Genomic DNA, 26,975 nt, shown 5'->3' with positions numbered 1-26,975 from the left:
CTGGGTCTGCAGCCCCAAAGGAAAGAAGTGCATGTGTACCATGAAGTTCCAGTCTGCATCATTTCAATACAGAATTGTTTAGACCCTGTCAGTAGCAGGGAAGGTTTGAAACAAACATAAGGAAGTACTTCTTAACACAACACACAGTCAACTTGTGAAACTCATTGCCAGGCCTCTATGTTCCGGGTGTCCCTAAGCCTCTGACTGCCAGAAGCTGGGAGTGGATGTCAGAGGATGCATCACTCGATAAAATGCCCTGTTCTGTTCTCTTCATCTGCAGAATCTGGCACCAGCCACTGTGGGCTACAAGGACCATTGGTGTGACCAAGTAAGGTCATTCTTAAAATCATGCTTATGGCAGAAATTGTCTTCCATAACCTTAAACTATGGACATGACTGGGGCTACACACAATCGAAATTTTAAGTCTAGTTTCTAAAGATGGTCAAGAACCTATAATTTTGAAATTTCAAATGCAAAAAAAAAGTTTCCTTTCATTTTAGACTAGCTTCCATCTTATCTCAAACTATTTAAAATTTACATTTTGTTCACTTAAACAATGAAAACTGGCTTATCAGTTTTACTTTCCGTTCTTATACATTAGGTGTTTGGCTTGCAAATAACGAATAAGATTCTTTAAACCTAAAATGATAGCAAGCTCGTGTTAAAAGTTATAACAAACAACCACCACCTAAAATTTTGTGCCTAAACTACCTGATGGTGTCTGGTTAAATCGTAGATTTCCACTCTTACGAAACAACTGGCATGAGAGCAGTAATATTACTGCCTGGTGCTTTCTATTTCCCTTTGCTGAAAGTTGCAAAGCTATGAATTGCACTCTCCTTTTTAGTTTATAAATCAAGATTTGTTCACAGAAGAGAAAGATGGTTATGAAACTGCATGGAACTGTAAAATAAAAAACCCTACCCGCCAGGCTGAGAGCCTTTCTTGAATGTCATCATGACCGAACGTTACAAGAGGCCTCTCTGAAATTCAATACATAACTCAGCAATCAGTGCAACTGCTGCTCCTTTGGACGGCCATCATACACATCACACACCTCCAAATCTAGCCTCTCAAAAGATGTGTGTGTCCTTAGGCAAAGCAGGTTCTGCTACTGCAGTAAACAGTTCACTACTCTTGGGGCAACTGCAGAACAAAATATAGAAAGCTCCACTAGGCTGGCATACCACATTTAAGATTTGTCATCTAAGCTGAGAATAACTGGCTCCACAGGCAAGGCCTCGCTGAGCCTTGGCAACAGTATTAAATAGCTTTTTCGACCTCCCATAAATCACAATAAAATTATACCTCAGGTATTTAAGATACAATCCCTGAAATGGTATTAAAACTTTTGAAGATGAGTAAACAACAATAGTAACCTTTACTCTTTTAAAATTTAGTGCTGGCAAGAGCAGTAAAATTAAAGTTTAGTTCAATTCAATACTAGTCTTTCAATAAAAACTTACTTGAGCTTCTTTTACATATATATAAAATCTACTTCTGTTTCATATTTTCCATTCTTTAATTTAAAGACTGAAATACCAGCCCAGTAAATACTGCTATTCAGGGGTCAGTATTAACTTGACAACTCCCAGACAAGGGAAAAGTGCTAGGAAGAATCCAAGTATTTCTTTCCTCAGGGCAGACAAACATCCATCCATCCATCCATCTTTCTTTCTTTCTTTCTCACACACACACACACACACACACACACACACACACACACACACAAAAGGATGTGGAGGGTTCAAATCCCTCCTCTGCCTGATGTGGAGAAGGGACTTGAGTCTCCAACCACCCTAGTGAGCATCACTGGGATATGGAGTCACTCTTAAATATTCATTAGGCCAGAAAGAGTATGTATTTATAGACAGAGAGGCCTGCCCCTAAATATCATATGGCCCAGTTGGAGAGGTTACAGGAACTCTGAAGAACAGGATTAAAATTTGAAACAATCTTGATAAATTACAGCATGTTTGAAATCAACAAGATGAAATATAATAAAGACAAATGAAAACTACTATACTTAGGAAGAAAACAATTGAATGCATAAATACAAAATGCAGAATAACTGATTAGGCAGCAGTACTGCTGAAAAGGATCTTGGAGTTATAGGGGATCATAAACTGAATATGAGTCAATGTGATACTGTTACTAAAAAGGCAAATGTTATTATGGAATGTGTTAACCGGGGTGCTGTATGTAAGACAGATGAAGTAACTGTTTCACTCTACTCAGCACTGGTGAGGCCTCAGGTGAAGTACTGTGCCCAGTTTAGGCACCACATTTAAGAAAAATGTGGAAAAATTGGAAAGAGTCCAAAGAAAAGGAACAAAAAAAGTATGCAATTTGAAAAACATGACCTGTGAGGAAAAAAGGGCATATTTAGTCTAGAGAAAAGTAGTATTCCAATATTTTAAGGGCTGTTATAAATAGGACAGAAATTGATTGTTCTCCATGTCCACTGAGGGTAGGACAAGAAGTAATTGGCTTAATCTGCAGCAAAGGAGATTTAGGTTTGATATCAGGATACACTTTCTAACTATAGAGGACAGTTAAGTACTGGAAAAGACAGTTACCTTTTTTCGTAACTCGTGTTCTTAGAGATGTGTTGCTCATGTCCATTCCATTGTAGGTGTGTGTGTGTGCTCGCCACATGCACCGGTGCCCTCAGTGGTATCCGTAGGGAACCGGACCTGGCACCCTCTGGAGTGGCGTGTGTATGCTGCAGTATAATGGGAGCTGCCGGCTCCCCTCACCCCCAGTTCTTTCTGGCCAGGAACTCCAACAATGGGGAAGGAGGGTGGGTCATGGAATGGACATTATCAACACATCTCTATTGTACGTGACTCCCAGTTCAACATACAGGATGTGGCCTGTAGGTTCCTTGCGTTACAGCCAAAAATGCTCTAGTACAAATCTATTATAATAAAACAATCAAACCCATAAGAAAAGATATATAAGCGAGCAAGCAGGCTAGCCCCAGGGGCTACAATCACATCCCTTCTTAGTTGTCTCTTTTCCAAGCTGAGAAGTCCCAGTCTTATTAATCATTCCGTTCCATACCCCTAATCATTTTTGTTGCCCTTTTCTGAAGCTTTTCCAATTCCAATATATGTTTTTTAAGATGGAGACACCACATCTGCATGCAGTATTTGAGATGTGGACATATCATGCATTTATACAGAGGCAATATGATATTTTCGGTCTTATTATCTAACTCTTTCTTAACGATTCCCAACATTCTGTTAACTTTTCTACTGCCGCTGCACATTGAGTGGATATTTCCAGAGAACTATCCACAATGACTCCAAGATCTCTTTCTTGAGTGTTAACAGCTAATTTAGACCTCATCATTTTATATGTATAGTTGGGACTGTTTTCCAATGTGCATTACTTTGCATTTATCAACATTGAATTTCATCTGCCCAGTCACCCAGTTTTGTGAAATCCTTTTGTAGCTCTTCACAGTCTGCTTGGGACTTACACATTGCACATATTAACAAAGACTTTCTGCACCTGCCACCTTGGGTAACAAGTTACACTTAGGATAAAGCAATAAATCACTGGATCTGTTTCAGTCATAAAATATACTGAAAGTCATCAGGTCTCTATGAGCAGGACTGATGATGCCAGGTAATGTATGAAACGAGTAAATAAAGTGAAGTAAAACCAAATCAGTGACAGAGCAACAGTCTGCCAACAAAACAAAGTCCCCCAAAAAAGCAATTTGATAACTCATGCCAGTTAACTGATTTAAAGCTAAATCCTACTATTGCATTAGAGAGTGTTTTCAGCAAAGAATTCTAAACAGGTTAATTTTTAATCTATCTAAATTAAGTTACTTCAAGTCAATTAGATTCCTCGTTAATGTAAACCCAAGTGAATCTAAGTGAATAACAGTGCTACTAGTGTTAAGGAGGAACGTATTACCTGTTCTGTTCCTTTTTTGCTGTAAAATCTGAAATTCATAATCCTTAATAATCCGCTTCTCTTTGCCTGTTAAAACAGGAGTGTATCACACACTTTAAGATTAAAGACAGTCTTTGATTTATGCAGTAAAAAATAAATCAAATCCAGTGAGTAATGAAACAACCAAGTAAGAATACACTATTTTGCAACATTCTCTCAGCTTTATGAAAATTTTAAAATACTCATAAGAATTATTTTAATATTCATGTATTAAAATATCACTTCATGTAAATGTTGCAACAGGTTAAATTTGCTTATTAATAATTACTTGGACTATGTATGCATGTTTCCATAAAAAGCACCATCAGCTTGCCACTAAATTATGCCATGCTAGAACGTTTAATACATATTGTCAAGTATACACATTAGAACTTTTCACATGCTAAAATGTAAAAATTGGTTTACTGTATTATGCTAAATTGCTACAAGCTAATTAAGAAATTAATTTCAGTGTACCCATGTAGAGAACACCAATTTAACTACAGCGAGTTTTATTATGCCAGTGCACGTTTTATGTATGCTATAGCCCTAAAAAGAGGGTTACAATTAGGCTTATTTCAAACTGAGCTATAAGAGACTAAAATATTTTCAAAATATACAGGTGAAAAATAACCTGATCCATGACTGGGCTTCTAACTGCTCTGCAATACCAGTAATAAATAGTTTTAAGACAACAAGTGAAAGCTTTGATGAGACTATTTTTTATAAAACAATGCTGACAATTATTTTTCTGCCTTTTAATTCTTTATCAACTGAATCCTGTATCAGCTTTTCCATTATTTTGCTTGGGACTGATTTCAGGCTGACCAGCGTACAGTTGCCCAAGTAATCCTGATTGAATACTGGCACAACAGTATCTCTAACATGGAAACATGCTATGGTCTGGGAAAAGAGAGCAATCTACATAAAGTTTCTCTTTATGTAAACAAACTATAATATTCTTCCAACAGCAAAATGAGGAGGCCAAAGCTACTTACTGTCCCAGTATCATCTTCATAACTAGTGACCTGTTTATAATGGGGGGATCCGGAAAGAACCCTCCAAGCAGATATTCCACGACTAGTTGCTTTAGATACTCCATCTTCTTCTGTTTCACAGCCACCCACAAGCAAAAGCCTATAAACACAAACACTTTTATTACTGAATGCAGGTTTCGGTTTTGTTTTGCCTACTGCAGGAGTCCAAATATATATTTCGTAATTCCATTATACAGGAGCATAATAGCTTTACCTGAAATGAATAAAACCATGCATTAAAATAGCATCGAAAAGCCCCAACTAAGGATAAGCCTACACAACACAGTTAACCTGGGGTCTTTTACCCAGGTTTTAGTCTTAACCTTCCCCTACCATGCACACAAAAAAATCAAAGTCTGACTTGGGTTTGGAGGCACTTTAAAACAGGGCCAGCTTACTTGGCTGGGGGTAAGGGTTAGAAGGTTCCACTTTAACTCTGGCTGGAACCCGCCCATTTTGCACTAATGACACAAGCTAAATCACATGAGTGAAGTGAGGACCCAAGCGAAATCACTCAAGTGCTGATAGTCCTCCTATGCCCTTCCCACAATTCCCCCCAAAGGACAGACAAGTTGTCCCTCAATTGATAGGGAAAAAATCTAAAGCATCTCATCACAAAGAACCATGGGATATGGCCTGAGACCTCATTAAGCCCCCCCTCCTCCTCCCATATTAAAACCAGCCTTGGGTGAAACTCAGGGAGTTCACCACTAAAACTGAAAAAAGAACGTTCTGCTGCTGATAAAGCACCCCCTCTCCCCACAGGAATGTCCCTAACCACCAAGGTTGTAAAGACACTGGGAAATTAGGGAAGATACAGAAAGAGACTCAACAAATGGTAAGGTAAGCTCTGACACCATTTTACAAATAGAGAAGGTGTGTACAATATCTGTACAAATAGAGATGGTCACAGTTAAGTTACAATTTGGGTATGGAAGATAAAATGTAAAGAATTTGGACCAGAAGGAGGACACACAGGTGCCAGTGCCTAACTGATTAAAATGTTGTTATTTTCGAGTGTGGGATAAGGTAATGGGTTTAGTAAATTTGAAGGAGGTAGCTAGTTTTACTTATATAATGTAAATGAAAAACAATACTCTTTGGGAACCATTTCCGGACTGCAGTTCAACATTAACTGATGGAACTCTGACCCTTTTGCATGACCGTGATGTGCAGCAGCATTGCCAGGAACCCCCAGATGAACGAATCCTGACTGCCCATGGGTGAGATCTGTCTGTATATTGGGAGTGGTGAGCATAAGAGATTTGCTTGGTATATGTATTCTGTGTGTGTTGCTAATAAATAGATGTTTAGAGCAGAACTACGTAAGGCTCTTTTACCGGGAAAAGGTTCCGCAGACCTGTAGAGCCCTGAGCCCCAAGGGAAAGGGCGGGTACTTAAATTGACCAGGTTTCTTCCAGAGCCCTGTGGGTAAGGATAGATGCCTTACACACTGAGCCCTTGGATGGGGGTGCCTAAATTGATTGGGTCACACCTTGAGTCCTCAGTAGGGTATAGGTGGCATGCCGTAAACTGAGCAGGGAACACCAGGCTCACAGGCAAGTGCAGAAACCATGAGGAAGCAATAACAGGTAAGGCTATACAGCTGGGACACTCTCACCCAGGCTGAGTAAACCCAGGTGCCAATCACTGGCAGTGTAGACATAGCCTAATCCCACTGTGTTTGGTGCTGTAACTAGAAACAGGAAGAAATGGTCATTTCCCCAAAGAGAGTTTGCAATCTAAATAGACAAAATAGACAGATTCAGAAAAAGGAAGTATTATTATCCACATTTTACAGAAAGGAAATGGAAAGACAGAGTTTGTCTTAAGCATGTGCTTAACTTTAAATTATGATTATTCTCATTTAATTCTAGCAAGTCTTTGCAGGAACAGGGCCTAGTTGCTTTCTTCTATATCTCAGAAAATATGCTGCAGAGTTGGGCATTGCCACCACATGTCCCAACTCTCAGCCCAACTTATACCCACAAAACCATCTTTTCCTCTCTGTGCTAAATCAACTTCATCCTTGATATATCTCAAATTATGTCAAATCAAGCCCATCAAATATGAATTGGGCCCAATGTATGAGTTACTTACATTTTTCCCATCTCTGAGTTCCAAATAAGATATGCTGATATATAGATAAGTTATCTTTTTCCAAAAAAAGTTAAAACACATTCAAAGACTTGAGATTCTTTAACAAGAACAAAAATACACTCAAAATATGTTGCTGGAACAAACGTCAGCAAAAAGAGTTTACATCATCCTACTATTTTAACATTTAGTTGCTTATTTATAAATAAAAATATAAAAAACACAAAACAGAAGGACAAAACAGCTTATTTTATCAACAACTACCTATACTAAGTATAGATAAAATTGCATCTTAGTACATAGCGGTATAACCTACACATCGCTGCATGTATATCAGTTAGTAATATTGTTAATTACACACAGTAGAAAACATGGCGAGATATGGAAAACACCATTTTAAAACACTTTAAAACATACAACTAGTGCTGATTACTACTAAAAGAAAAAAAATCAACACTTTTTCCTTTAAGCCTCTATGATTACTGTTAAACAAGCAGTTGTGTTTTTTAGAAACTAGTAATTACTTTGAAAAGAATGTTTAGAACATAGCCCTATGCTAGCCTTTTTTATTGTGCGTATGACTATTGAAAAACAAGCTATCAAAGTAAAAATATTCGTACAGAAGGAACAATCAATCTGGGAAAGAAATGAGTAAAGAAATTAACAATCTGGGTAACAATTGTGTATCCTTATTGTTCAGGATGTGTTACTCTTGAAAGATTCTGCCACCTAGTGGTTAAGATCTATATAAAGCTTGTTCATGGTTAAAATGCATTCCCAGATAGGTGATTTACTAAACTATAAAAACTAAAAATCAGGGTTGCATCTAGCAACATGGAACCACCCTGGGTAATGCTCAACTTTGCTTGGATAGTTCAAAATAATATTTAAAAGTGAAATGTTCTGCCTAAAATTGAATGTGGTCCAAGGGATGTTCACTTAAAAACTTAAAAACAAGTTTTAATTAGCTCATTTAATTTAGGCTAATCAGCATAAACTGAGTAACATTTGATTGCAGAAGAGAAAGAGCATCTTTTCACTTTTATTACTATCTAGTAGCCTAACTGAAACCTCTCACCGATTCAGCACCATGATAATCCTATACAGCACTGAAATGGAACATGACCTAGTGGCTGCTTGGGACTTTTTTTTTTTTTTTTAAATATAAAGAAGTAGTTTATATTCATATCTAATTATAGACCCATTCATTTCATGGATAAACCATACTTCTGTTTCACACACTAATACAGCAAGAATCTAAGTACAATGGATGCCCTGCCCCTCCTTTCCTATTGTGAGGAGCCTGGAATAAATACAATTATAGACATATTTTATATTGCAAAAATATGCATGTAGTAGTAATTTTTAATGTTGAATATTTGTTTATTGCTGTATTGTGCTGCTTCTGTTTTTATCAATAGTCATGTCAATTAGGGAACTAAAGAAATGAGAGCTGCCCCATTAAAAACAGAGCAGGGCACTTGAAGTGGACCTTTGCTTGGACCTGTGAGTATGTGAATGTGTGCATGTGTACTGAGAGGAACACATACCGTTGAGAATGGGAAGCCGCAACTTATACACAGTTCCCAAAAGAGTCTAAGAATTCAGGTCTTAATAAAAGTCACCCTTCATGAATCTGAACTCTCATCACTGAAGGGGCAATTCTCTTCCTTACATTATATACTTTATTTTCTACCTCGTTGTGCTTTGAGAGGCTTTAGTAGTTGGGCTAACAGTGAAATTACTCAAACATTTTGTCTATAATTGTACATATTTTAGGAGTTTACCGCCTAAGTAAAAGTTTAATATAAATGCAAGTAAAAAAACACTTTGAACATGAAGTATTTTTATTTGTAAAATGAGCACCAGTATGTCATAGGGCATTTATACAACACGTAACAAAAACATAGTATTTAATCATTTTTGCCTCTTTCCAAGAAGCAACAAGAAGATACATTCTTCTGCCCACCAACACAAGTACTGGTTAAAATGGCAAAGGAAACAGAAGGACCTTGCACTGTTCCCTGAAGTCAGCTTCTCGCTATGTCAGACCAATGGGGAAAGCATGCTACAGAGTCATTAACCCTCTTTTGAGGATGCCCTGCCACAATCACTAACTTTTACACACAGAGCCTGTTAGCTTGAGCACTTCAAATGACCTCCATTGCTGCAGCAGCTCATGGGGTGAAACAGTTTTTCAGAAAGCCAACACCAAGTCACATGCAATAATTTAGGGCCCTCTCCAACTCCAAATAACCCATTGCAAAATCTTCCTTTGAATTCCATAGGATTTTGATCAAACCATTTTAAATTAAAAACACCCTGAATAGCACTTGGAATCAAATGAAGCTCCTGGATAACTACATAATCTCAGACTACTACCCCATCCACAAAAATAAGTCACAGGAGAAAGAAAGAAAGAAAGAAAGAAAGCCCATAGGAGTTTGTTAGTGCAGAATGTTCTTATAACAGGGTTGTTGTCGTTTTTGTTTTTTAAGATTTGGATGGGGTCAGAGCTGGCTCCAGGCACCAGCCAAGCAAGCTCGTGCTTGGGGCGGCAGATTCCAAGGGGCGGCATTCCAGCCAATCTTTTTTTTTTTTTTTTTTTGCTTCGCCGCTTCGGTTCACTGCTCCAGCCACTGTGTAGGCGGCGGCAGCGCAGAGGAGGGGAGCGCCCTCCTGGGAGCGGTGCCAGGTCTGTAGCAAGCCCGGCAGGGCAGCCCGCATCCTTCCCTGCCCGCCGACCGGAGCGGCACGGAAACCTCCTGGCAGGCAGCATGGCGAGCGCCTGCTGAAGGAAGCCCAGGCCGCCCCCCTTCTCTTTCTCCCCCCTGCTGCCCAAAACAAATGATTTAGAGAGCAAATGAAGGCAGCTATAAAACTTATATAGCAAATGGAAGAAAGGGAAACGTTGAATAGTAATGTAATAGTAGTAAATATAAATATATATGAATGAATATAAATCAGAAGTTAAGAACGGTAGAAAATTCATGTAGGAAACAAAGGGACACAAAGAGAAAACTATGGCCAACAGAGTTAAGGACAATAAAAAGGAGTTTTTAAAGTATATTAAGAACAAACAGAATTCTGACAATGGTATTGGTCCATTACTAGATGGAAATGGTATAATTATCAATAATGATGCAGAAAAAGGCAGCAGTGTTCAATAAATATTTCTGTTCTGTATTTACGGAAAAAATAAATTATGCAGTCTCATCATAGGGTGATAACACTCTTTCCATTCCACTTTATCTCTGGAGGACATTAAATAGAAGCTACTAAAGTAAGACATTTTTAAATCAGCAGGTCCAGATAACTTTCATCCAAGAGTTTTAAAAGAGCTGGCTGAGGAGTTTGCTGGACCACTAATGTTGATTTTCAATAAGTCTTGGTGCACCGGGGAAGCTCCAGAAGATAATATTCCAATATTTTAAAAGAGTAAACAGGATAACCTGGGTAATTATAGGCCTGTCAGTCTGACATTAATCACAGGCAAAATGATGAAGCAGCTGATACAGGACTTGATTAATAATGAATTAAGGAAAGGAATGTAATTAATGCAAATCAACATGGGTTGATGGAAAATGGATCTTGTGAAACTAACTTGATTTTTGTTTAAAATGAGATTACAAGTTTGATAAAGGTAATAGTCCTGATATAATAGATTTCTACAAAGTGTTTGAATTGGTGCTGCACCACATTTTCATTAAAAACTAGAATATAAAATTACATGGCATACATTAAATGTATTCAAAATTGGCTAACTGTAAACAGGGAATCATCATTGAGCAGGTTCGCTTCCAGCGGGATCCTGCAGAGATCAATTCTTGGCCCTCTGCTATGTAAACTATCATTTAAATCTGCTTCTGTACCAGATGATGCAAGGATAGCTAATTTGACACCAATTTTTTAAAAAGGCTCCAGAGGTGAACTCGGCAATTACAGGCTGATAAGCCTAACATCAGTACCAAGCAACTGGTTGAAACTATAGTTAAAAAAAAAAAAATCAGACATATAGATGAACACAATTTGTTGGGGAGGAAGTCAACATGGTTTTTGTAAATGGAAATCACACCTCACCAATCTAGTAGAATTCTTTGAAGGGTCAACAGCATGTGGACAAGGGAGATCCAGTGGATATAGTTTACTTAGATTTTCAGAAAGCCTTTGACAAGGTCCCTCACCAAAGGCTCTTAAACAAAGTAAGCAGTCGTGGGATAAGAGGGAAAGTCCTCTTATGGATCAGTAACTGGTTGAAATATAGGAAACAAAGAGTAGAAATAGAATCATAGAATATCAGGGTTGGAAAGGACCTCAAGAGGTCATCTAAGTCCAACCCCCTGCTCAAAGCAGGACCAATCCCCAGACAGATTTTTACCCCAAATGGCCCCCTTAAGGATTGAACTCACAACCCTGGGTTTAGGAGGCCAATGCTCATACCACTGAGCTATCCCTCTCCCCAGCTAGCCAATAGATGGCTAGTTTTCAGAATGGAGAGAGATAAATAGCGGTGTCCCCTGGGGTCTGTACTGGGACCAGTATTATTCAACATATTCATAATTTTTTTGGGAAAAGGAGTAAACAACGAGGTAGCAAAATTTGTAGATGATATAAAACTACTCAAGATAATTAAAATCCAAAGCACACTGTGAAGAGTTACAAAGGGATTAACAAAACTGGGTGACTGGCCAACAAAATGGCAGATGAAATTCAAGGTTGATAAATGCGAAGTACTGCACATTAACAAATATACAACGTAACAGAATCTAAATTAGCTGTTTCCACTCAAAAGAGATCTTGGAGTCACTGTAGATAGTTCTCTGGAAACATGAACTCAATGTGCAGTGGCAGTCAAAAAAGCAAACAGAATGTTAGGAATCATTAGGAAAGGGATTGATAATAAGGCAGAAAATATCATATTGCCTCTATATTAATCCATGGTACGCCCACATCTTGAATTCTGCATGCAGATGTGGTCGCCCCATCTCAAAAAAGATGCACTGGAATTGGAAAAGATTCGGAAGATGGCAAGAAAAAAGAGCTTCCTATGAGGCAAGATTAATAAGACTGGGATTCTTCAGCTTGAAAAAGAGGACTGAGGTGGGGGAATATCATAGAGGTCTATAAAATCATAATTAGTGTTGAAAACAAATAACACCTCCTTATTTACTTTTTCATTACACAAGAACTAGGGGTCACCAAATGAAATTAATAGGCAGCAGGTTTAAAAACAAACAAAAAGTGGTATTTCCTCACACAACGCATAGTCAACGTGCAGAACTCTTTGCCAGAGGACGTTGAGAAGACCAAGACTGTAACGGGGTTTAAAAAAAAAAAAAAAAAAAGATAAATTCATGGAGTATAAGTCCATCAATGGCGTCCCTAGCCTCTGTTTGCCAGAAGCTGGGAATGGGCAACAGGGGATGGGTCACTGGATGATTACTCATTTTGTTCATTCCCTCTGAAGCACATAGCATTGGCCACTGTCGGAAGATAGGCGACTGGGCTAGATAGAGTCATTGACTTTAAGATCAGAAGGGACCAATATGATAATCTAGTCTGACCTCCTGCACAACACAGGTCGCAGAATCTCACCCATCCACTCCCACAACAAAGCCCTAATCTATGTCTGAGCCACTGAAGTCCTCATGGTTTAAAGACTTCAAGGTGCAGAGAATCCTCCAGCAAGTGACCCATGCCCCACGCTGCAGAGGAAGGTGTAAAACCCCCAGGGCCTCTGCCAATCTGCCCTGGAGGAAAATTCCTTCCAGACCCCAAATATGGCGATCAGCTAAATCCTGACCATGTGGGCAAGACTCACCAGCCATACACCCAGGAAAAAATTCTCTGTAGTAACTCAGATCCCACCCCATCTAACATCCCATCACAGGCCATTGGGCATATTTACCGCTAATAGTCAAAGATCAATAATTGCCAAAATTAGGCTATCCCATCATACCATTCCCTCCATAAACTTATCAAGCTTAGTCTTGAAGCCAGATATATGTCTTTTGCCCCACTACTCCCCTTGGAAGGCTGTTCCAGAACCTCACTCCTCTGACGGTTAGAAACCATCTAATTTCAAGTCTAAAACTTCCCGATGGCCAGTTTATATCCATTTGTTCTCGTGTCTACATTGGTACTGAGCTTAAATAATTCCTCTGCCTCCCTAGTATTTATCCCTCTGATATATTTATAGAGAACAATCATATCTCCCCCCAGCCTTCTTTTGGTTAGGCTAAACAAGCTGAGCTCTTTGAATCTCCTCTCATAAGACAGGTTTTCCATTCCTCAGATCATCCTAGTAGCCCTTCTCTGTACCTGTTCCAGTTTGAATTCACCCTTCTTTAAACATGGGAGACCAGAACTGCACACAGTATTCCAGATGAGGTCTCACCAGTGCCTTGTATAACAGTACTAACATCTCCTTATCTCTACTGGAAATACCTCAGCTAATGCATCCCAACACCGCATTCAGTTTTTTCACGGCCATATCACATTGGCGGCTCACAGTCATTCTGTGATCAACCAATACTCCAAGGTCCTTCTCCTCCTCTGTTACTTCTAACTGATGAGTCCCCACTTTATAACAAAAATTCTTGTTATTAATCCCTAAATGCATGACCTTGCACTTTTCATCCTACTACTATTACTCCAGTTTACAAAGTCATCCAGATCTTCCTGTATGATATCCCGGTCCTTCTCTGTATTGGCAATACCTCCCAGCTTTGTGTCATCCGCAAACTTTATTAGCACACTTCCACTTTTTGTGCCAAGGTCACTAATATAAAGATTAAATAAGATTGGTCCCAAAACCTATCCCTGAGGAACTCCACTAGTAACCTCCCTCCAGTCTGACAGTTCACCTTTCAGTATGACCTGTTGTAGTCTCCCCTTTAGCCAGTTCCTTATCCACCTTTCAATTTTCATATTGATAACCATCTTTTCCAATGTAACTAATAGTTCCCTATGTGGAACTGTATCAAATGCCTTACTGAAATTGAGGTAAATTAGATCCACTGTGTTTCCTTTATCTAAAAAATCTGTTATCTTCTCAAAGAAGGAGATCAGGTTGGTTTGGAACGATCTACCTTTTGTAAAACCATGTTGTATTTTGTCCCAATTACCACTGACCTCAATGTCCTTAACTACTTTCTCCTTCAATTTTTTTTCCAAGACCTTGCATGCTACAGATGTCAAACTGACAGGCCTGTAGTTACCTGGATCACTTTTTTTTTCCCCTTTCTTAAAAATAGGAAATATGTTAGCAATTCTCCAGTCATACAGTACAACCCCTGAGTTTACAGATTCATTAAACATTCTTGCTAATGGGCTTGCAATTTCATGTGCCAGTTCCTTTAATATTCTTGGATGAAGATTATCTGGGCCCCCTGGATTTAGCCCCATTAAGCTGTTTGAGTATGGCTTCTACCTCAGATGTGGTAATATGGATGGACCATTGGTCTGACCCAGTATGGCCATTCTTATGTCCTACTAAGGATGTAAATAACGTGTAAAAACAGTAACCATGTAAATCGATTAAAATTCTATTGGTTACACGGTTCAATGATTACCCGGGGAACTATGGGTCCAATGGGTGCTGCACCATCCCCATGTTTTACATGGGGCTCTGCTGCTGCCCCCCCGCCTGGGGATCCCTGCTGCTGCCCCGGCGCCCAGTGCTCTGCTGCCACCCACACCAGCATCCCAGCTTGCCTGGGGTGCCAGCTGCCGGCCCCGGGGCCAGGGCTCCGTTGCTGCAGCGCCTGGGGTCTGCTGCTGCCCGGCATCCCAGCATGTCCAGGGTCCTGCATCAAGCTTATCAGTTAACTGGTTAAACTCTTATAACCCTATGCCCTACACTATTTAATATATTTATCAGTGACCTGGAAGAAAACAAAATCCTCACCAATAAGGTTTGCAGATGAGGCAAAAATTGGGAAAGTGGTAAATAATGAAAAGGACAGGTCACTGATTCAAAGTGATCTAGCTTGTTTCGTAAACTGGGCGTAAGTAAAGAACATGGATTTTAATATGGCTAAATCAGTTATACTCAGACTGAGGCTTGTGATCCACAAGTGGCTCTTTACTGGGTCTCCTGCAGCTCTTTGTAGAACATGATATTAAAATACTGTGAGATTTAATTATTAACCAGTCTAAGTTATTAATCAATCAGGACACTTTTACTATGTGATTAACCAAATAGGGTTGATAAAATAATAATACTTGGTCAGTCATTTTGCTGTGAAAATCATATATAAATTAATATTTTCCATCTTACTGTTTAAATATGAATATGTAGTACTATAGTAAATGAAACAATGAAGCCACACTACTGTGGCTTTACTGTGGTCACTAATTTGGCTAAACCAGAAGGTCTGAGTAGCATTGGGCTAAATGTACATGTGTACCTCTAGGAACAAAGAATGTAGCCATTCTTATGGGATGGGGGACTCTATCCTGGGAAGCAGTGACTCTGAAAAAGATTTGGGGGATCATGGTAGATAATCAGTTGAACATGAGCTCCCAGTATGACACTGTGTCGAAAAGAACTAATGCAATCCTGGAATGCAAGTAAGCACCTCTGCATTTGGCACTGGTGCAACCGCTGCTGGAACAGTGTCCAGTTCATGTGTGCACAATTCAAGAAGGATGTTGATAAATTGGAGAGGGCTCAGAAAAGAGTCATGAGAATGATTAAAGGATCAGAAAACATGCCTTATGACGTTAAAATAAATAGATTGAGCTCTTTGAGTCTCACAAAGAGAAGGTTAAGGGTGACTTGTTTACAGTCTATATTTAATAATAGACTCTTCAATCTAGCAGAGAAACGTATAACACAATCCAATGGCTGGAAACTGAAGCTAGACAAATTCAGACTGGAAATAATGGTGATAATTAATAATTGGAACAATTTACCAAGAGTCATAGTGGATTCGCCACCACTGACCATTTTTAAATCTAGATTGGCTGTTATTCTAAAAGATATGGCCTAGCAATTATTTTGGGGAAGTTCTATGGCCTGTGCTATACCAGAAATCAGATTAGATGGTCATAACAGTCCCTTCTAGCCATAGAATCTGTGAATCTCTGGGTACTACATCCAGGAAAGTGAGCAGCCATATTGTGCTTCAACTGTAGCTCCCTAGTGGCCTCTTTAATGGAGCAGAAGCATCTGCTGTGCAATACTTAAAGTAAAACAAGTATAACAGAAAAAGCACTTTGACAAGACTCCAAAAATGCATCTGCTTTCCTTTTAAGACACTTATGACAATTGTGAATTTACCTTACTACAAATATCTATAGCTTGGATCAAAGCTAATATGAAATCCAGTGCCTAAGCAAAACTTTGCTACTTTAATGGTGCTGGGAAACAGATTTTTCTATGAATAAGTAATGCTTCTCATTATGCAGTGAATTACATGAAGGGATTTTCATCAGTGAATTGTCAGATTATTGATCAACATTCCCTCACATAGACCCAGGATGGACACGGTTGTTCAGTGTTAATAAATATCAAACAACATTTGGGTTGCAGGTTCCATCACCAAATAATATGCTAGCAATGTGCAAAGACTGCTTGAAACAAGCCATTTAACTAGTGACTACATATAGGAAATAGAATATTTCCATTTAAAATTAAACTATTTTGTATTTAATTTGACACCAATAATTCATTGGGATTCTCTCTCTCTCACACACACACACACACACACACACACACACACACTTCTAGTCAAGCTGAGCAAGTCTCCTTCAAAAGATATTCAAGCAAAGAGAGCCAGCATTGGGACTTTTTCCTAATGGAACTCACTGTTTAAAAATATGGTTTCACATTCAAGGGGAAGTTAAAAATACAACACCTAATGGAAGCTGAATTCCCACCTCCAGGATCTATATTAGGCAGCAGTTCTTCCAGCCCCCGGGCTAGAGGCTGGCCCAGACCCCAGGAGCCAGAGCCTCAGGAGTCAATGGGGCAGAGCAGCAGCATGGTTGGAAAAGGGGGAGAAGAAAGAGGACACTCCAGACAGGGTGCCCCCACCCCACTCCCCATTTTTGTCTGGAAGCTGCTTCACAGCATTTGCAAACTCCTTCTATATGGACCCATCCTCCCAAAGAGCAATTTGGATCAGGAGTCTACCCAGCAAGCAGTTCCCTAAAAGGCACAGAGCAGCATGGCTTTTCCTCAGCTCTCTGACATTAGCCAACATTACTTGTGTGAGATGCTGTTGATTTATGAAGTAAACAATTATTAGGAAGGAAGTCTAGAGAGGTCACTGGAGGAAAGATGGGGAGTTGCACTGTGAAGGACAGACATGAGAGTGGTCAGTTAGACGAGAAAGAGGATGGGGGCGATGCATAGTAACTGGACTTGTTTTCTCACACATGTAAGATACCTACCACAATTCTGGAAATTATATAAATACAGGATATAAGAACTTTAACAGAATATTAATTCAGCTGGAAAGAAAGAGAGAAAGCTGCATCTCAGGGAGCTGTGGTCATGGAGTAAAGTGCAATCCTGCTTTCTCTTGCCCGCTGCTACAAGGTGTTTCCGATGTAGCATGTGCTTCTGCAGCCGGGAGGATGGGTGCTCGTCTCTTTAGAACACTCACATTTAGGATTGGGTTTTTGGTTTGTTTGTTAATTTTAAACATACTGAACATGCATAAAACACATTTCAGTCAACTTTCAAAGGCCTGCTGCAAACAAGGGAAGCATTTGAGCGTCTCAAAAAAGTTCTCAATAAACTTATAACAAAATGTTGGGCAATCTAAATATAGCAGTCACTACAATTTACCTCCTAGAATAACACATTATAATTTTTCTATCATCTGAGAAACTGGACTAGAAACAAGCATGACAATCTGATTCTGCAGTATGTTTGACATGCAAATCTCTAATTCATTGTAATGGCACTGATCTGGATGAACAAGCACAGGGCTGAGAACTCAGGAAGTCTGAAATTCTAATCCGAGTGCTGACCCTAACTCAGTGGACTTTGGGCAAGCTCCTACACCTTCATGTCTGAGCTTCCCCGGTTGTAAAACAGGTATAACAATGCTTACCCACCTACCTCAGTGGAGAGGATTAATTAAAGGTCTGTACGTGTATTGAACATTGTTATGGGTAGCTTTCACCTCTTGAGTGCCGCCTTGGCAGAGTGTGTGTGCCTGCACTTTCTCTCTGCTTTGTGGTGAGTCTTCAGTAACTCGGCCCTCCGGTCGAGTCTCTCTCAGTCTGCATGTGAATTAAAAAGCAAACCCCTTTCTGGGGTACAAGTCCAGCAGGGGCCTCTCTCAGTGCCCTCTATAATGGCTCTTTATCTGCAGCCCTATCAGTGCAGCAGGGCCTATAGCAATACCCTTGTTCAAACTGTCTCTCAGTCCCTTCTGAACTCTCTCAAATTGTCCCTGTTCTGGTATAAAGCAGTGCCCCAAGGCTCCCTCCCTAGAGGCAATATCTTCATCTTCTCTGGGTCTTTTTGGCCCCAAGTCTCCAGCTGGGTCACTAGAGTTCAGTTCCCCTTCCAAGGGTGCCTCAAAGTCCAGGCCTCTTTCCCAGTGGCTAATATGGGGAGTGGGGGAATCTGGACCTCCACTGCTCCAGGTTCCAGCCCAAGAACCCTATAGATAGCAGCTGCCCACCACGTACCTGTGTTGCTGATACAATTCTCTGGGCCACTTCCTTGCAGCGCCAAGCACATTCTTACCCTTACCTCAGGGCCTAGTCCTGGTTGCCTGGGCCAGCACTGCTCTGTCCAAGGTCCTGTAGCTCCCTCAGCCAGCCAGGCACACCATCTATGCTCCTCCAACTCCAGCAAGGAACTGAACTCACTCTGGAGGCTAGCCCTGCAGCTCATTTTATACTAGCCTGCTGGGCCCTGATTGGTTGCGTCCCACAGAGCCACTCTAGGCAGCTTGTAGGCCCTCTCTGCTGCCCTTTTCTGGGGTGGGGTGTGGCAGGTCCATGAGGCCTCCAGCAGGGGGCTCAAGACCTAGTCCACCCTGACACAAACATATAAAGGACTATGAAAATACTGGTATTATTATGGGAGTTCAGTAAATGTAAGGACTGAAGACCTAGCTTCAGTACCAAACACAGAGAACTGCCTGAGAGATCAACAGTAAGCATACTGTTATTTTACTGCCCTCCAAAAAGGTAAGTGGTTTATTTCTCCCCTCCTTCCCTCATTTTAAGAGCCAGATTCACATGTAGGTTATATGCAAGTACCCATCTGTTGAGTGATAAAAAGTGGTGCTAAGTGTAAATTCAGACAGTGCCACAACAAAATGCATAAGGCAGGCAATAAAACAGTGGAAATGTATCAGCACAAAGAAGCCAGAAAGTCATGGAAGACCTACTGCACAGATGTCATTTGCTAATAATCAGAAGATAGGGGTCAAACATACACAAGATTAAACTATTTACAGCCATATATAATTTACTCAGTCCATAGGCACTTCACAAGGTTTATATCAGCTCTCATTTACCAAGCCAAAAAAAAATGACTAAATTAAACTAGAAACATCTCAATGGTGTCAGAGTCCTGAAATTCAATTACAACTGACTACACTCTGTTGTCAGAGGTGAGTAATAGCCCAACAGTGGCATGAAGATCAAGGGAAAAGTTGTCAATAATGGTAGCAGCAACAGAAGGTCCAACTCTGCCCGAACTAGCTTTTAAAAACTCCATTCAAATAAGTCTTTTCCCTGGGATTTTGGAAAAATCATCACATACAGTGCAATACATTTATAATTTAAAAGTCTCTTCTCAGGATAGATTAAGTTCAGTGACAGCTGGAATGAAGCTGCCACATCAAGTTAGACAAAGAACCTTCTCCCAAGACAAAAGACCTTCTCTCCCAAGACTGAAGAAGAATTCATCATGGCAGCACATACTTAAAATTTTAAAAAGCTCTTCATTGAGACAGCAAAACGCAACAGCAGGAGCAGAAGCTATTAAGATGAATAGAGCCACTGCTATCAAAATAACCTTAAAGCTCTTCTGAGAGCCATAGAAAAGGCCTAGATCCGTTTACAAATTATTAATATTTTTTCCAGAGCTGGACAGGAGACTCAAAATAATAATTTAAAAAAAAACACATGACAGGTGCCTGAGGCTGCCAACAATTAAATCCTTTAAGTCAAAAGTCCTTAGCTTTATAGATGCAGTGCTGTTGTAGCCATGTTGGTCCTAGGATATTAGAGAAAATGTGAATGAGGAAAACTTTTATCAGAACTTCTGTTGATGAGACAGACAAGCTTTTGAGCTTACACAGAACTCTTTTTCAGGTCACTTGAAGTATGCTTTTACCTACTTCAGGTGATCTGAAGCAAAGTTCTGTGTAAGCTCAAAAGCTTGTCTGTCTCAGCAACAGAAGTTGGTTCAATAAAAGTTATTTCTCCTTTCACCTTGTCTCTCTCAGTTTTACATCATTTGAATAAACAAAGACTATGTCAATGAAAAGATTACAGATGCAAGTTTTGCATTCCCCTTATCACCACTACCACACTCATATTATCTGTTAGGGATAGCCAAAGCACCGCAGGGCCGCCCAGAGGATTCCGGGGGCCCGGGGTCTTCGGCGGCGGGGGGCCCTTCCGTTCTGGGACCCGCCGCCAAAGTGCCCCGAAGACCCGCGGCGGGAGCCCCCCACCGCCAAATTACCGCCGAAGCGGGACCCGCCGCCGTTGGAGCTCCCAGCCCCGCCCCCTCCCCATGCCGCTCTGAGCGGGGCGGGGCTCAGGCCCCGTTGGAGCTCCCAGCCCCGCCCCCTCACCACGCGGCTCGGATCGGGGCGGGGCTCAGGGGCTCAGCCGGAAACTCGGCGCTTGATGCGCTGAGGCTCCAAGAGAGGGGCGCAGGCGGGAGCCTCCGCTCTTCTCTTGGGGCCCCCTGCGGAGCCCGGGGCAAATTGCCCCCTTTGCCCGCCCCCTGGGCGGCCCTGAAGCACCGTCTCCCTGCCAATACAGTATTGAAGACACACACAATTCTACAGTAGGTAAATGCATATGGCTTCCCAGACCCAAGAGAAAAAGAGGTAAGGGTGTAAGATTCAAAAACATTACTTATTCAGCAAACTGGAAAGACACTGCAAAAATAAAGCCCAGGGACTTTGGAGACAAAACCTCACACAGACTCAACCTTCAGATAAGAAGCCCTTTCACATCCATTCTCCATTTCCATTTCCAATACGAGCTACAAACCCAACGAACCAAACACCCATCCATCATAGCTCAGAGCCATGAAGTGCTATCAACCTGCTATAGGACACATCCAGTAATTTCTTGCCCATATACCTCACATACAGACCAGAGCATTGATTAATGCCCAGCATGACTTCTCTTCTCACTCTACAAACAGTCCCTCATCCGTCATATCATTATGAATCAGAGTGCCCAATCTATCTCTCCTATCCTCCCAACACAAATTGAAGACTCCACCATTCCTTCCCCATTCACTCTTTCAACATGAACTAGAGACTCCTCTCATCAAAGACAACTACAAATACAATCAATGCTAAACAAAGTTTATAAATTCAGACGAGAAAGAGGTCTATTTTGACTGGAATGACCCAAGGCCATACAATTTTACTCAATGATCCCTGCATCTAGACCAACAGATTGTGGTTGAACTAGACATTAGCACATATCTTTAAATCAAGACCAGATGCCATGTGATAGTGAATTGCTAATGTTTCAACAGTTAATTACCCTCACTGTTAAAAATTTGGTGACTTCAAATTCCAAACTACAGTTCTCAGAGTACACCCATTCATTAAACCAAACCAGACACTCTTTAAACAAGGGAAGGAAAGGGAAAAGAGAAGAGACTGTATTGCGCTTGCATTTGTAGTCAATTTTTTTTTTAATTCTAAAGCTGAGAGAATGATAAGCACAGTCTCATTACGTCATAATAGTGACTCCACAAGTCACAATAACCTCTCACTATACTTATTTAAATATTCTCTCTGTACAACTAGCAGTTCAAAACACCACAGGACCATGTCAGTGCACCAAACTAAGACATGAAAACAAAGCCCCATATTCTATGTGACACATTAGAACTAAAATAGTGGCAACATTCCCCCAAGTTCTCTCCTCACTGACCTCCACTCCACTCACTAGGACATTCACTGTAATATAAAAATAGTAATGTTTTATTTAAACAAATTTAAATATTTTCAGTGAGCTAAGATTTTCACATTAACTCCTGCCTGCACTGTATAAGTTTCCCCAACATAATCAACTGCGTAGGTGGGGTAGGGCCGAGGTATGAACAGATTCCATCCATGTCTGTTTTGAGCTGTCATTTGAGCCTATCGGGGTTTTGTCTGGATGGTTTTATATATCATATTTTACCATTGGCTCCCTGTGCATCCATGCTCTCTCTCTATGCACTCTGCCATACAGAACAACTTTAGGCCGTGAGTATGAGGTCAATGAACTGTGCCTCCAGTGCTTAATTTGTGCCAGGGCTGAGCACCGACACCTCTAGGCTTGGCAGCTCATAGCCCCGGCACCTCTGGCCTTGCTGCATCAATTATGAATGTAAAAAAATTGCTTGAGCCCCAGAAGCTCTTTCATTACAAATTAAGCACTGTCTCTCTCTCTCTCTGTGACAAAAAAACTCAAATATCTGATCACCAGTGGAACATCCAGATCTAGAGATAAGGGTTCCAAAAGGCAAATGGATTTTCTGCTAGCTTATGTTGCTAGTAGGCCAACCCTGGCAGGGTACCCGTACTTATACTGCCCTCATAACTGTAGTGTCCGAGCACCCTCCAAAAGTGCATTACAGAAGGAGACCAGCATGTGTCATTTTCTAGGAAAATTCTGTGAAGGTTTTATCGATTTCTTTTATGTCAGCCCCACTATGTGCTTTTATTATTGACAGCAAGATCGAAGCAGTGCCTTGCACTTGGAATGGGAAGTGGTGAGGTCTGCTCCTGTGGAAGTTGGCTCTGCAGCCTTGCACTGGCCCCTGAGAAAAGCTCCGTCTTCTGCAAAGACTAGTTTCACCCTTGCAGCGATTATGATTGAGGAATGGAAGTATCGACCAATCACTATCCTGAAGCTTCAGGCAATCTCTGAGAAAGGGGACAATTAGGGTTACTCACATCTAGGAAGGCACAGGTGGAGGCTTTGGTTTTGCTGTTCAAGAAGCACTTAAGGCTTTTTGAACCTCCTCTGTCCCCTCCCATTATGAGAAGCTGATGAGGTAACTTTAAAATTTGAGGGATGGATTTAAATTTCTCATCTTGTACTCCAACCCATTTTGGCAACAGGATGCATAACTGTACTCAGCTCCTAATCCTGACATCACATCAAACCATATCAGACAAGTTTAACATGTCTGTTAATATTATCAGCAGTGAAACTTCAAAGTTTACACTTTTCACACAGCTATTGTTTCAAGCTGTCTGCAGACTCAACTGAACAGCACTGCATCATTATATTTATTTACTTTGCAATTATTGCATCTCAAGTCTTAAAATGAAAGCACAGACTCTTAACCACAACTCTGTGGCACTTTAAAAGTGAACTTCCGTTATGTAGCAATTTTACAGGACTACATGATTATATTATACATAAGCTAATGAATGAACCAGTCTGGTTGGTCGGTCTCACTCCCACTCCCACAAAGAAAAGGAGAAAGCAAACAAACAGTAAGTAAAACAGTGGCAGGTAAATTAGACAGTTGACGTTCTTAACATTTCAATAAAGCATTCACATAGGTCCACAATCAGGCTATTTTTAAATCTAGCTGTCTCCCTTTAAATTCTCTCATTTTCTGGACAATAAGAATAACTCCAAGAAAAGGCTTTGCATAAGAATCTTGAGCTGTCTGGTGTCAGAAGTCAAAAATTTTCTGACACCCAGAAAGAATGAAAAAATCAAGAGGAACAGAGGATTTGCCCACTCACAGGATCAAAGTATCATCTGTTTCATTCTCTTCATCCACAGAATTAAAAAAATCTTTCAAATACTGATTTTTAAACACTACTGAACATAAGGTTTTCCAACTATTCAAGATTTAATTATACTATTATTATGAATTTAGGACCATCCTCCAACACTAGGTGGTATACATCTTTCTTTTCGAGCCAGAACGTTACTTATCCTCATAGAACAGGCGGTATTTACGTAAAATATGAGGAAACAACTTTATCAACTGTAGGCTTCCTATTAAATCAGCCATAATTGCTAATCCTCTGGCTACTGAACATTTCTAACAACAAAAGGCACCCGATAACATTGTCTGCTGCTTTTGTTTACTTTACTTACTAATATCAATCAAACGAAAGACTTCGACCAAATCCACTGGGATAAGAAACACTTTTTATGCAATAAATATTTTATTTATCTCAAAGTTTTCCATGCATAAATAGTTTTGACAAGATTGCTTTGTGTGCAAGTAACTGCATGATATTCAGAGCTTCTATTACTCAACTGTCAAATACATCAATTGATTTAGTTTCCATTTTTAGAAATTCCATAGCAGCTAATATACCTAGTATGAAAAAACAAAACAAAACAAAAACATGATGTAATTTTTCCACAAAGAGAATGAAACAGCCAAGAACATCCAAGTAATGTCTGGATCAGTCTCACACATGTACTATGAGCTAGTGTATTAGCCAATATTCTTCACAGTACAGTAAAATTCATTCTGAAGGTTTAATCAAGTCTTGATCACAAATCTGGCAGCAGGAAAGATGGCTTGTTTTTAAGATCTGGGTGCAAACATAGTAAATGTCAAGAGCTAATAGGCTTGGCCTGAATGAGGTCCAGTGCAGCCAGGTGCTTTATAAGTTTCTCCATACAGCTCTGCCAAAACATTTTAACTCTGACCTATAATACCCTGGAACGCTGGAGGAGGCTGTCACTTGTACTGAATTTGAATTATGCCAAGTTACGTGATATGAACAAATGAGGGAGAAGATGACCAAATTCCTTCACTTCTGACCAAAGCCAGGATTAACTCACTAAATCAGTTAACTCCAAGATGCAAGTCTCCTACTTAAAAGGACTGTAAAGCAGAAGGACTGATGCCAGGGGCGGCTCTATGTATTTTGCCGCCCCAAGCACGGCAGTCAGGCAGCTTTCAGCAGCGCGCCTGCGGGAGGTCCGCTGGTAACGCGGATTCAGCGGCATGCCTGCAGGAGGTCTGCCGGTCCTGTGCCTTCGGCGTACCCGCCACTGAATTGCCACCGAAACCGCGGGACCGGCAGACCTCCCGCAGGCATGCCGCCGAAGGCAGCCTGACTGACTGCCACCCTCACGGCGACCGGCAGGCCGCCCCCGTGGCTTGCCGCCCCAGGCACCCACTTGGTGCGCTGGTGCCTGGGACCGCCCAACTGATGCTTTCCTTGCTAAGGAAAAAGCTGTTTGTTGAGTTGTAAGCATGGCCATCTCATTAGGCCTGCATAATCAGAGCAGAAGTTCCCCACACTTCAACACAGTGATGTTGCCTTTAACTTTTTTCAACTTGGCTGGTGCAACGAAAGACATCCCTAGCTTCATCTCTGAAAATTATAGCCTCAATTTTCAGTCTCAAACAGCAACAATATCAGTTCTCATAGAAGAAATTCCACCTTACAAGACCAAAGTTTAGACTCTTGCTCTTCATACTGCCATTGAAGAAAAACTGAAAAGAGAGTGAGGTTTTTAAAAATGGATTCATACATGAAGGAAATATTTGTTTTAGAGACACAGTGTATTAAATAAACATAACTTTCAAAAAAAAATCAGGAAAAAAAGGAATGGAAGCCACTTCCTAACTTCATCTAAATCCAAATGAAGAGCAGCCAATTAGCCAGTTTTCAAGTCCACTATCAGTGCCTGACATTACAAAAAAATCAACATAGAAAAGCTTTGAATATCAAAGCCTGACAGTTCTATTCATGTAGTTGAAAAAATTCGAATGCAAAGAAAAACTATGCATGAAAATAAAAAAAATGTGATTCAAAACTGTACATTTTGCATGAATCTGATGTTATTCAAACAATGAAGGATACAGCATGATCTCCTCATTCTAAGGTCTGGTGCTTTATTTGATAATTGAGAGCCACATCAGGAATTTAAGGAAATTCCTCTGAGCATTTTTGGCATTTGGGATAATATTGTTCCATTTTGTGGAAAAGCAGGTTTGTCACATCAGCAAGTGTCCCTACATCTCCTCCCATGAACAAAGCTCTCTCAAAACAGAGACTGGCATCCTGGATTAGCCGAAAGAGACTACTTTGGATAACTGTTAAAGGAGTTAACATTTTCACTGCCACTAAACTGCAGCATCACTGACAAAACAGAGTGTCATTTTTAAACACGGAGAATTTATCACGAAAAATTAACACCTGGCACTGCTGGATTATTAGGCCCAATTCTGATCATACACCATGATTTTTTATGTTGGAGTAACCCCATTGACTTCTATGGATTATTCCTGATTTACATCAGTGTAAGCAAGAGAATAAGACTCACTATTCCTCAACATCTATAATGTGAGTTTCTCTATGTAGCCAAACACATATTACTTGATTCCTGTGGTAAGGACCAACAAAAAAGTTACAGTACTGTAAATAACTAACCTGTGTATTTAGGGATATTTGATGCAGTAATGGAGATTTCATCAGTCAAGGTTAAGTAGTTACACATTTCATAACTACTATGCGACTTTAAAGCATTCTGAATTTAAAAAGGCATTTCTCATATAAGCCTGTGGGAGCGGAGCCTGCCTGTAGTTTCTGCTCTCTGACAGAGTGTTTAACCAACGCTGGTTTGAAAGTATTAAGTAACGCCGAAGACTTTGCACATTCCTTGTAAATAAATAAGACTGCATCACAGAAACTACGAGATCCCATCCATTTCAAATTCCAGGTCTA

General features: G+C 40.4%; 1 protein-coding gene across 1 annotated transcript in view; it reads right to left on the bottom strand.

Annotated features, from left to right (window-relative positions):
• Positions 1–26,975, bottom strand: part of NBAS (NBAS subunit of NRZ tethering complex) — a 363,078-nt gene that overhangs the window by 319,262 nt on the left and 16,841 nt on the right. Inside the window, exons 10-11 of the mRNA XM_045011210.1 lie at positions 4,951–5,089; positions 3,935–4,000 (exon numbers count right to left, since the gene is read on the bottom strand). Coding sequence (XP_044867145.1) covers positions 3,935–4,000; positions 4,951–5,089 — 205 coding nt within the window. The remainder of the gene's footprint in view (positions 1–3,934; positions 4,001–4,950; positions 5,090–26,975) is intronic.

The sequence above is a fragment of the Mauremys mutica genome, chromosome 3, assembly GCF_020497125.1.
Source record: "Mauremys mutica isolate MM-2020 ecotype Southern chromosome 3, ASM2049712v1, whole genome shotgun sequence".
Classification (NCBI taxonomy): Eukaryota; Metazoa; Chordata; order Testudines; family Geoemydidae; genus Mauremys; species Mauremys mutica.
This window is presented reverse-complemented; position numbering and strand designations above follow the sequence as displayed.